The sequence below is a fragment of the Macrobrachium rosenbergii genome, chromosome 12 (assembly GCF_040412425.1).
Source record: "Macrobrachium rosenbergii isolate ZJJX-2024 chromosome 12, ASM4041242v1, whole genome shotgun sequence".
NCBI classification, from domain to species: Eukaryota; Metazoa; Arthropoda; class Malacostraca; order Decapoda; family Palaemonidae; genus Macrobrachium; species Macrobrachium rosenbergii.
In genome coordinates, this window is record NC_089752.1 from 83,037,595 (window position 1) to 83,049,844 (window position 12,250).

At 42.6% G+C, this 12,250-nt stretch overlaps 1 protein-coding gene across 1 annotated transcript; it reads left to right on the forward strand.

Moving 5' to 3' along the window:
• The first annotated feature begins 335 nt into the window (after positions 1–335).
• On the forward strand, positions 336–5,498 carry LOC136843743 (Krueppel-like factor 7). Its single transcript, XM_067112400.1, has 3 exons — positions 336–862; positions 3,298–3,627; positions 3,827–5,498. Exons 1-3 carry the CDS (start codon positions 803–805, stop codon positions 4,769–4,771), a joined length of 1,335 nt encoding a protein of 444 aa, XP_066968501.1. The 5' UTR covers positions 336–802; the 3' UTR covers positions 4,772–5,498.
• Positions 5,499–12,250: the final 6,752 nt, after the last annotated feature.

A 12,250-nucleotide genomic window follows, 5' to 3' on the forward strand; every position in this document is an offset into this window, starting at 1 on the left:
TTGATCTTTAAGAAGACATGACCAAATCGTCCTAAATATCATTTGATTATCAATTTGTTTCACCAGTTTTTAAGCCGTGCTTCACGGAACAAAAAGTGAATGAATTTGCTGCTGCAGAGAAACGAAAATTTTAGAAACGTCCGCTTGGCCAGAAGAGATTCGTAACTTCAGTAAGATCCGGCAGGCAGCATTTGGTGTTCACGTGATCACTTTGTGAAGAGGACGCCTAGGCACGAAGTGATCACGTGAACACATACTTCCTTCATATCCGATTGGCTGACGGAGACCCACCCCCTTCTGCTATTGGCCAGCATCGGCACCCGCCCTTTTCGTTATTTCTATTCCATTGCAGCTGCAATATTGATAATATCATTTCGTATTTCCTGCAGAAAATACTGTGCATTTGCGCAGCACCTGTCACGAAAGTGACTGATTCGTATAATGAGAAGACGAACCCAGCTTCAAATCGTGACAAAAATGGCTTTCAGAATAAATAACGCAAGTTGACAGAGGGTTTTCTGGTGGCGTGTAGCAATAAGATAGGGCGCGGGAGGCGAAGAGAATTGAAGGAGCACCATCATCGCTCGTCGGCGGCGGCAGGCCAGCCAGCCCCAGCCAGGCAGGCACTCCAGTGACAGTCTCCTCTCCACTCGCTCGCACTCTCACTTACACATTCATCGCATAACACAACAACGACGAAACGGACTTGTGAAATGCGCGCCATGAAAGCTTATATTATCGACAAAGACTGGCCGTGCCTGTAGAACACATTTGTTTTAGCATTCTCTGTGGAATATTCACCATGAAGAAGCAAATCATGTACAAACATTCATTGCCTTCAATGCAAGATTGGGAAAACAAGGTAGTCAAAGTTAATTGTGTGTACAGTGGTGAAGCAGAGGCTCATTTTAGTGCTTGGTGTGAAATTTTTACGAATGACGCCTTAGACGATGTTGTCCCTGTGTAGTGGTCGGAATGAAACGAAGACTGCCCTCACTCGCTCGCTTCGTGGTGCTTTTGCTGCTCTGAAAATAAAATCCTGTCGGGACGTTGACGCCATAACATGACGACGAGTCTAATGGTGATGGGAATGTGGATGTAGTTAGTTAATGTTCAGGCACTTCTCAGTATCGCAGCAATCTCTCGTTGTTCGCTCTTCGCGCGCCCTTCCTTCTCAGGCATTATTGGTTGTCATCCATACGTGCACAAAGCTGTAGCGACCCCTTCTCCTCTCTCTCTCTCTCTCTCTCTCTCTCTCTCTCTCTCTCTCTCTCTCTCTCTCTCTCATATATATATATATATATATATATATATATATATATATATATATATATATATATATATATATAATATAACATACTGTATGTGTATATATACATGTGTATATATATATACATGTGTGTGTTTGTGTTTTCAATAGGATATGCAAATTTAGATATGAAAATCCAAGTTCGCCTGTCTGTGGTAGTATGAAGGTTAGAAAGCATTGTAGAAACAAACATCTGACCAGGTAACCGCCCTCAGTGCTTGCTTTCATTATAAATTTGTTTCAAACTATCCTTGGTCCAGGCCCACAGTTTGAAGCTTTAGCGAGTTCCATTAATAAGCAAGTTTACTTCCCGACACTGTCGTTCGAGTTTCGAGATTTTTAAGCCTTGAATCTTTTAGTGCTCCAAGTGACTTCAACAACAATAAGGTTATCAATTAGTGTTTCCTGTCTTTCAGCATTTCCGTCGTCTTTAGTCTCCATAATAAATGACGGCTATTGATTTACCTCTTGTCGGGTCCGACGACCTTTCACCGTTACATTTTGGAAGTTGAAATTTTGGTCCACGCGCGCGCACGCATATATATATATATATATATATATATATATATATATATATATATATATATGTGTGTGTGTGTGTGTGTGTGTGTGTGTGTGTGTGTGTGTGTGTATGTATGTATATATATATATATATATATATATATATATATATATATATATATATATATATATATATATACTGTATGGTGGAATACCACAGGAAAATATCAGATGGAAGCGCCTTCTCGTATATTTCTCATCGTCGTAAATAAATATGTGGCACACTAAGTCAGGTCAGAAATTAGACCTTCGACCACCCATCACACTGACGTCTGTCGACACACTCTACACTCTTCTATACCATGGTAGCAATAATTATAGGCGTTTATCATAAAAGAACTGTTCCCCCAAAAGTTGAAGTATATACACAGGTATATGCAAAACGTTGTAGATATTGCAATTAAGGTGTCTACGAGTCTGTATCAGAACTTGGAGGACCTGAAGTTCGCATGTTCTCAATATTTCAATGGTTAAATGTGTCACGGTTTTTCTTCAATAGCCAGATGTGTCTCGTTATTTCAGTAGCTAAATGTGTCTCGTTATGTCAATAGCTAAAAGTTTCGATATTGCAATAGCTAATTGTATCGATATTCCAATGGCTGAATGCGTCTCGATATTTCAGTAGCTAAATGTGTCTCGATATTGCAGTAACTTACGTGTCTAGAAAGTATAAGTACCTGTTATAGGAAACTCGTGTTGTGATATTTGAGCAGCCTCATGCGTTAATCATAGTGCAGTATCGTGATCTTAGTTTGACGTCATTGATTTCGTTTGCCATTGCAAATAAAGGGAAGACATTGCGTGTAGTCAATGTTGCCCTTGGGAAAGGCTGGGTGGGTATGCGGGCGGGGCCGGGGTTACGGTGTTCAGGACCATTTCACATGCTCATCACGTGATGGGGGATGCGTCATTCAATTCTTCTATTCGATTTAGTCATCACAAATCTGTTGGTATTCTAGTGAGGTTTTGAAATACCACATAATGTTGTCCTTATCTCAGATATTTGCACAGTGCAAAGACATTTATTGGGATATCAAACTATAAATAATTGTGTGACTTAGTACGAGGTTACGGGAACGGGATGGGTTGTGTGGGGCGGAGGCGGGGAGACAAGTAGGCGCCGTGCTGTCTAGCATGTACCATGAACATGCAGCCTTTGACCTTAATATAGTACCATTCCTTTCACCGCTCTTCATGCTGTTGGATATTGTTAGGAAAGTCTGCTAGAACTTATGGTTTTATGCCACAGAAAAAAAGAACGAAATTGCATCATCTCATTTAACCAGAGTGTATTTAACGATTTTTGTTTTTGAAGTGACTATGGATATGTGGGAAATGGTATTATGTTCAATGATCTGTAAGTTCATGTGTTGAATACATATTGTTCTCGTATCCAGCACTGAACATTAATACGGCTGTATTTGCAGAGACCAACTGGGCCAGCATCACTTCCAGCCTCTGCAAGTGCAAAGCCCTTGTGCGAAGGAGCCAGGGAACATGAGAGGTCCACACTGCCAAGGAACAGAGTGCCTGATGACTTTGAAGCTGTGCAGACTTTGCTGTCCTTCTCACAGCAGCATGTGATGAAACATGACAGCAACTTTGCCCATACTGCACATTCATATTTCCCTCCCTCCCCGCCATCATCGCAAGGAAGTATATCGCCAATGTATCATTCACTGGAGTCGGATGCAGAAGAGTCTAATGACCACACGCTACACAAAAAGAGAAAGTTTTCAGATTCAGACTTAGAAAAGGTATATATTTGTTCAAGGATGTGTCAGAGTTCATAATGCTCACACACATTTAGTTCAGATTCTCTTCATATTTGAGTCACTCTCTTACACTGTCTGCTATAGATGTATAACCTGAAAACATTTCTTGATCATAACAAATAAGAAAACTTCACCATTATTTGGTAGACAATATAATGAACCATGTTCTCTGTCATTTCAGGTACTGACGAATCAAACGCCGCCCCATATGCCATGCACGCCCCCCCGTTCTCCCAGTCCTTCCTTTGCTGGGTATTGTTCGAGGTCTTCAACGCCCGGCTCTTTGGCAGGAGTTCCAGTATCCGTGATTGTGAAAGCAACGAGACAGCCAAAGCAAAATGAAAATAAATGTGCTGTTGTGGAGCCTCTCAAATCTCCCCCACATCGTATCGTGCACACTGCTCAGGAGCAAATCTTTGTATGCTCTAAGGATACTGATCGTGAATTGGATGTATCCTCTGTTGCTGAAAGTTCCAGCTCAATACCTGTTCTCCCTCTAGCAAGTGTTGAGCCTACCTCTAAAACCATGTCAAAAGGAATGCAAAATTGCAATAAGCTCGTAGCAATAGCACCAAAGATACCATCTGTGATCCCAGTTAAACCTGGTACTCCCATTATTTTGGCCCAAGTGAATGGACCATCAACAATGATTCCAGTGTCCAACCCCGGAATAACTCATCTAATTGTAGCTCCTCAAGGAAGTCAAATTTCTTCCAGTGTTTTTTCACCATTGTTCATTTCCACTGGTCCAGTACAGGCAAATCAAGAAGACAGAAGGAAAACGTTTGAGTGTCCATTTCCAGATTGTGATAAAACATACTATAAGTCATCTCATTTGAAATCTCACATGAGGTCACATACAGGTGAGAAGCCATACAAATGTTCATGGGAAGGGTGTGAAAGACGTTTTGCCAGATCAGACGAGTTATCGCGTCATAAAAGGACTCATACGGGTGAGAAGAAGTTTGGCTGCCCCTCCTGTAGTGCCAAGTTCATGCGCTCTGACCACTTGAGTAAGCACATGAAGCGTCACGCACTCCGAAGAATTGGTGTACCTGTGGCCCCAAAGGTTTCGACTTTGGCACCTGCAATTAGTTTTATAGCTGTGCCTACATTACCTCAGTGACCTGATCTCATTTCTGGTATAAATTAAATTTCAGTTAAGTGTTTATTTTTAATACAGTATAGAGGGTATGGAATGAATCAGAATTTTGCCCTTTCGTCAGCTGCAGAATCCAGTTGAAAGTCGTCAGCGTGGAGCAGGTTTATCCTCTCCTTAAACATGGTGTAAAGTTGAAGTTTTGAGACCTCTAATTACTTCTTTTATTTCGCTTTTAACTGGAACTGCAAGTAAGTCCTGGCGTTCATTCTTAGAAAAAAAAAGAAAAACCAAAAATGCATTTTGTTGGAGCTTCTGTTTTTCATCATTATACAAGTAATAGGTAAAGCTTTTGTTTTGCAGCGGACTGATACTAATCTTTGAGGAAAACTTTGTGATTAGTGAGGACAGGTTGCTGTTGCAAAACACGCCATTTGGCTATTTCTCCCTCTATTTTCCTTTTGCCCAGGAAAGGATCAGTGAGTTTACATTTGAAATTCATTGAAAATACTGTATGTTCTCACACCGGTGGTTTGTGTGATGAAGTTATTCCTGTTTGAAACATACTGGAGAGACGCAAATAGTGTGACGACAAGGTAGCTGCTGCTGGTTCATCTTAAATTTATTCCATGTCTTTTGTATTGTGTATATCAGAACTAATGTGATACGTATTTATTTCATTTTCACTGTATTTAACCACATCCAAAGATGAATTTTATATTCTTACTTCTCTACATAAAACGAAAGCTTGGAATTGGCTTTTCTTTAACAACTTCCAAAAGGACAGTTTTTTTAATAATGACCATTTGGTCTCTTTACATAGAAAATATCTCGAGTTGTTTATCTTTATTAAGAAAGGGAAGAGTGTTATCTCCAGTTAAAGACAAGTCATTTTTATGTAGCATTCAACATAATTTATCTGTTGTTAGTACGGTAGCAACTATTGGCACTCGACTCAATGATGTTTGAAAATCAAAGCATCTACTGTAAATAGGGCCTTTTGAATTCAATTGTCAAAGCAGAAATTGACTCCGAATGACATACAGTACAGTAGGCTACACACTATGAACTGCGTAGAAAAAGCAAGTCCAGAAAGTATGCTGTCAGTGCATAGTATTTCAAAAGGTGGAATGCTTCGTGCCTCTTATTACTACATTTACTTTAGGTGAACAGTGAAAGCATCACATCTTCCCCCAAAGCAGATCACCAGGTGCCTCTTAATACTACATTTACTTTAGGTGAACAGTGAAAGCATCACATCTTCCCCCAAAGCAGATCACCAGACACAAAATAGTACCTGGCATGAAAGGTTTGCTGCTAAGTGCGAGGAGTTGGACAGCTGCTGCGGCTGCATGGGGAAGAGCCAAAAGGCACCAGACAAAAAGCAAATGCAGCAGAACTCAATATGTAGACTACCCATGTGGCACCAAACACCCACTTCGTCCGGTGGTGACCTTCCAAAAGGTTCATTACAAGACAAACACCAAGTGGAACATTTGATTCAAAACTCAGCGTTTCTTTTTTTCAGTTCGGAATTGCCCTGAAGATTTTGTATTTCTAGCTCAGTATTTAAGCAAACGCTGCACAGACAACCAAAATCGAGCTGATTATTTTCAAAGACCTCAGCGTTGCACAGGTTAAAAAACATTCGTATGATGATCTTAGGAAGACGATCATCAGCTTCCGCAAAACACACGACTAAAAGATCACCGTTTTTAACTTGTGCAATACGAACTCTTTCAAAAAGATAAGCCACCGAATTTTGATTGTCCATTCCATGCACAGTCTGCTTCAATACTGAGATAGAAATGCAAAATCCTTAGGGGACCAATTCCGTATTAACGAAAAAAAGAATTCACACAGAACTTGGACATGTAGTTATGAACAGTTTCAAAGTGACTGGAATTACAGAAGCAATGAAGAAATAGAACATGACATGTATAAAAACTTAGTTCTCTGAACGAGATATATCCATCGATTAAAACCCAAATATTTGTCAACACCTCACAGCATCAAAGGCACACAATGCCAAATGTAAATACTGTATAATGAGAACAGAGAGCTTCAGATCAGACATTTCTTGTTAACACTCCACGGAAAACGTCTTATGCAAAGTGCAGGAGTCAGAATAAGATAAACTCTTTAAAAGAGTCTTTTCAGTTCATTTTATGATACTGAAAAACCAATGGTCTTGTTAAAATGCCTAATAATAATAATAAAAATACCCCGTAGGGAGGTAAGTGCACCTCACATTCCGTGGGCCCTGGCTGCTGCAACCCCTTTCGTTCCTTGTATTGCGTCTCTGTTCATAATTTCTCTTTTTCGTTCTAGTCTCATAGTGCAAGCGTGAGGTTTTCCTCCTCTTCCACCTGAAAAACCTTTACTCTCAACTTCCCTTTCAGCACTGAATGACCTCATAGGTCCCAGCGTTTGGCCTTTGGTCTAAATTTTATATTCCAGTTCCAATAATAAAAATAATATTAATAGTGTCACTGTAAAATACTGTATACAGTGCCCGACTACGGGCTTAAACTTTGGTATGGAATGGCTAGCAACGAATTTACCAATAAATTCTTGCTAATGGTGAGGAATGCTGTACATTAATATGACTGCTAAGGTTAAGAGAAGGGAGGAATGCCAGACATTGGGTTGCATCTGTAATATAGAAAATGTGTTCTAAGACTGTGTTTTTGTTTAACAAATGAATCTTTCTTACTTAGAGCTGAATATGTTTGATGAAAAGATAAAGTAGAGAGCATGGGCCCATCCAGTTGGAAGGACACCAACGGGTAAAAATCTAGACATTTCTTCGAAACTAGGCACATTGGCAATCTGCTTAATGAAGTGGGATTTCTAAGACTTCAGGTTGTAGGTCAACACACTGCTGGTTTGACATTGTCGTGCCCAAAGATGATGGGTGCTCCAGATATGAAAGGGATGCCGATTTGTGAAGGAAGGTTGAAACGGCAGCCAAAACTGCATTGAGTCATGACCAAGGATGAGGAGGCGTACTGGTAAATCAAATTCAATTCCTGCCTGAATTTTATTGAAAATTTACAGTAGAAACATGCTGGAGCAGCCAGAGCCTCAAGCTTTATGTTGTCAAAGTCCTCTTAGAATAAAGAAAAGGCATTCTAGTATTTTTCTCAAAGGGATGAGAAGTGCAGGGTGTGACAAAAAAGTACCTGCAGTGGAACCTTGCAGGCTTAGTGGCATGGGTGTAGCCCAACTGAAACAAGGCAGAGGAGTTTCTCCTTTGTGATATCCCCACAGTTTGAACAGAAGGGGATGGTGTAGGATACCAAGACACTGAGAATGCTGCTGATGTTCAGTTTCTGTTGTGCGTAATTATATGACGATCACACAATTTACCAATACTTTGGCAGACACAAAGGACACATAGAAGCTTCTTGGAGCCTCACAAAAAAGGATTTTGAGACTGCAGGACCAGGGTAAGATACCACTTGAATGGAAACTCAGGAAGGCTTTTTTTTTCATCAAAGCTATTGAAAAGGAACAATAGTTCTGGGGAATTATTAATAGTCACTCGGGCGTGGGGGGGGGGAAGAACTTTGAAAAAGACTACCTTCAAGCTCTTAATTAATAGAACATGGTTTATGCCAAAGTCCACTAGTAAACACAGAATATCAGAAAGAGAAAAAGCATCCTTTCAATGCCACCAGTCGCAAAATACCACCTGCTCACCTCATATAATTGAAAGCTGAAGTACCTTGAGTGGGGAGAAGTATGTGGGGGGTTGGTGAGAAAAGCCTTGTACTTGGAAGGGAAACTGAATAGCTTCCAAGCTTCAGCGATAGTGTATGTTGATTCTGGTTGCATCTTGTGACCTAAGTTTGGTGGAGGAGACAAGAAATAACATAGCCTATTCTGCTTTAGGAAATCCATAAGGAAGCAAATGAAAACCACGTGCCTTTCTTGCTGGAATGAGTTAAACTTACGTGAGTTACTTAGATGTTTTCTGGAAGTCATCAGCCTGTTCAGTGAAGCTACAAACTGAATTGTGATATGAGCCCAAAAGTAGAAAATCTTGAATTTTGTGACATTCTGCCCTTCACATCCAACTTTTCCCCACCCCCTTCTTACTGCCTCTATAAAAAGTCTGACACTGCTGATCAATATCTATAATGAATTCTCTTTCTTCTACATCCAGTACAGCTATACTGTAGATGAGAAACCCAAAACTCTCCTGTTCATCCCTCTCATTCCACATTGTACAAATTGACACAGTGAAAGGTCTCTTTCACATATGACAGTGAAGACAAATACCACTGTGCTGTGGCTTCTTAGCTATGGTCCTAGACTTCAATTGTGCACTGACCTGTTTCGCTATTTTCCAAAAGGCAAGAGTTTGTAGTGCTGCGACGGACAGCTGAAAAGTGCTCGAAAAATGAAGATACCCTTACCGGAGGTATAACAAGTTGAATGTGTATCAAATTGAAGCTTAAGTCTTGTACTTTCCAGAAATGGAGTTGTACTTGCCAATATCCCTGCACAACGTTTTCTTTTTAACACTTTTTACCATAAACTTCCCTAGAATTTTTTATGCAATGCATACGCTTTCTTTATCATATTCTTACACTTACAAAAGATTTAAACATAAATGAGGCATAGTTTTATATGCTTTAGAATATGAGGAATCATAATATGACCACCATTTTATTGTCAGAAGCAAATAAAAGTAAATAATAGAGACTTTTCTTACAAAAACAGTGAAAAAAAATGGAAAAACATAAATTCATTTACGTTCACGACCAAACTGTCACAAATTGAACATTTCTACCTTATTCATGGTTTTAGAGCATTTAATGCACTTTCTAATGAGACCAAAATGAATAAGCTAACACAAATATTATGGCTTTAAAGCAATTTTGCAAGAAACATCTTTTGCATGTAATTTCATGTGGAATTAGTGAATTGGATGTACTGTGAGAGAGGTGCGAAATAATGAGTAGGAAGACAAGTACTGCTGATTTATTGATCAAAACTACTGTAGCTGTATATAAAGCGGGATGCGGACGTCTGCGTAGTTCGCAGAGACCACTGGTACAAAGATTTACAGGTGACCTGAGTTCAAACTAGTTCCTTCAAAAACAGGACAGGTTCATACAGAGAACATAGTGATAAACAATGTCTGACATACGAAATAAATAACTTGTTACTTGTACATAATACATGATTGCTTAGAAAGACAGTATATGCACAGATTACAATTGTGATGATAAATATATATTCCGTTCGACCTTAGGTCGTGGAAAGGCACCACAGGAAACGGGATGTTCTCCGCAGAGAACGCGTTGAGCGGGCACTTTACAATACTCACCCCCCCCCAAGACAAAGGTAACGTCTGATTAAACCAGGTACCTGCTGGGGCGACAAAGGGGGCCTCTCTTTCTTGATGTCAACTGGAGAGGGTGGTCACCTTCCCCGATGTCCTCTGCAGTGGTTTGTTGGGATGCCTTTTCTTCAGGTTTCTGGGTTTTCCGGGGACGCCCTTGCCTTCTTCCTGCGACCGGGGTTGTTTGAGGGGCTGCCGTATCCTGCAGGAGATCTTGGGGTCCACCTTCATTGCCCCCCTCCAGGAATGTGGGTTTGAGACGATCTATTGACACCCAGTCTTCCCGCCCATGGATGGATATTTGGAATGCCTTCTTGTTCCTTTCCAGTACAAGGAAAGGTCCCCTGTAGGGTCTACTCAAGGATGGGCATACTGCGTCGTCCCTGACGAAGACGTGGGTGGAGGAGGACAGCCCGGGGGTCATGAAGTGGAACATCCTGTCAGTGAATGTCTTTTGGCAGGGGGCGAATTTTCCAACTCTCTCTCGGAGCCTCTGCATTCCTATGTCGTCCCTGTTCTCTGCGATGAGTTTTTAAGAGGTGTGAAAGAAACGAGCAGGATAAAGTTACTGCTGATTTACTGAGGACACAGGCAGTTTATATAGCGGCGGACTGACGTCACGCTGAGGAGCACAATGAGAGCCAGGGTGACCTGAGGTCAATAACATTTGACAATAAATACAATGAACAAGTACACACTGAGTTACAAAAATGGACAATAATGAAGTTGAATACACTCTGATACCTGAGCATAAGAAAATATAACGTACAAGTTGGTAACAGGTAAATATTTACATACAACAGTTTAAATGATTGGGTATGGCTGATCGTGCATGACCCGTTATCCTAGGAGCAGCCAAGAAAATGGGTTGCCATCACAGAAAACCTGCTTAGCGGAGACTTTACAAATACTCCCCCCAAAATACGTGGGTAACGTCTGATTAATCGACGTATCTGCTGGGGCGTTGAAGAGTGCCGCGGCTACACGAAGTGAGTGGGGGGTTGCGCTGTGCGTGGGAGCAGCTGGCTGCGGGTGTGGGCGGATGTTTCTGGGAGCGGCCTCGTGTCCTCCTTCTGCGGTGGCCCGGCTGCAGAGACGGCTGCTCAGGTGGAGGGTGCAGTCCAGTGACATCTGTTTCCTCCTCCAGGAGGGCGGGCTTGATGCGGTCGACCGACACCCAGTCATCCTTTCCATGAAGGGTGAGCCGGAAAGCCTTGTTATTCCTCTCCAGTATGCGGAAGGGCCCCCTGTAGGGCCTGGTCAGTGGTGGGCGGACAGCGTCATCCCTGACGAAGACGTGAGTGGTGGAGGACAAGCTGGGAGGCGTGAAGGCGACTGACCTGTCGGTGTATGTCCACTTACAGGGGGCGAACTTCCCTACTATGTCGCGAAGCCTCTGGACTGATGGGTTGTGGCGGTCCTCTGTGACCAGTTCACCCGGGATTACGAGAGGCTCCCCGTAGATTTTCTCCTCTGTGGACAGGTCGCCGTTGGCTCTGGGGCCAGTTCTCAGCCCAAGGAGGACCCACGGCAGCTGGTATTTCCAATCCTCAGCGGTGCAGCAGGCCATGAGGGACGCTTTCAGGGACCTGTGGAACTGCTCGACCAAACCGTTGGCTGCGGGGTTGTAGGCGGTGGTGGTGTGGTGAGATGTCCCCAATAGGCGTGCCAGGACGGACCACAACTCAGACAGGAAGGCAGGGCCCCTGTTGGTGGTTATGTGGTCTGGGACGCCGAACTGGCTGATCCAGCTGGAGAGGAGGGCCTTGGCGCACGCACTGGTGGTGGCTTCTTGCATGGGTGTCACTTTGGGCCACCTGGTTGAGCGGTCGACAATCGTCAGGAGATATCTGGGCCTGCCTGACGGGGGAAGAGGGCCGACGACGTCGATGTGTATGTGGCCGAACCACCACCCTGGCTTTGGAAACTCGCCTATTCCGGACTCTGTGCGATGACCTATCTTGCTGGTTTGGCACCGAAGACACTGTCTCACCCAGGTCTTCACGTCCTTCTGCATTCCATGCCAGACAAACTTCTCCATCAGCAGCTTGGCATTCATCATGCTGGAGGGGTGGGACAGTCTGTGGATGACGTCGAATACCTGGCGGCGGCGGGAGGCGGGCACCAGGGGGCGAGGCTGGATGGTGCTC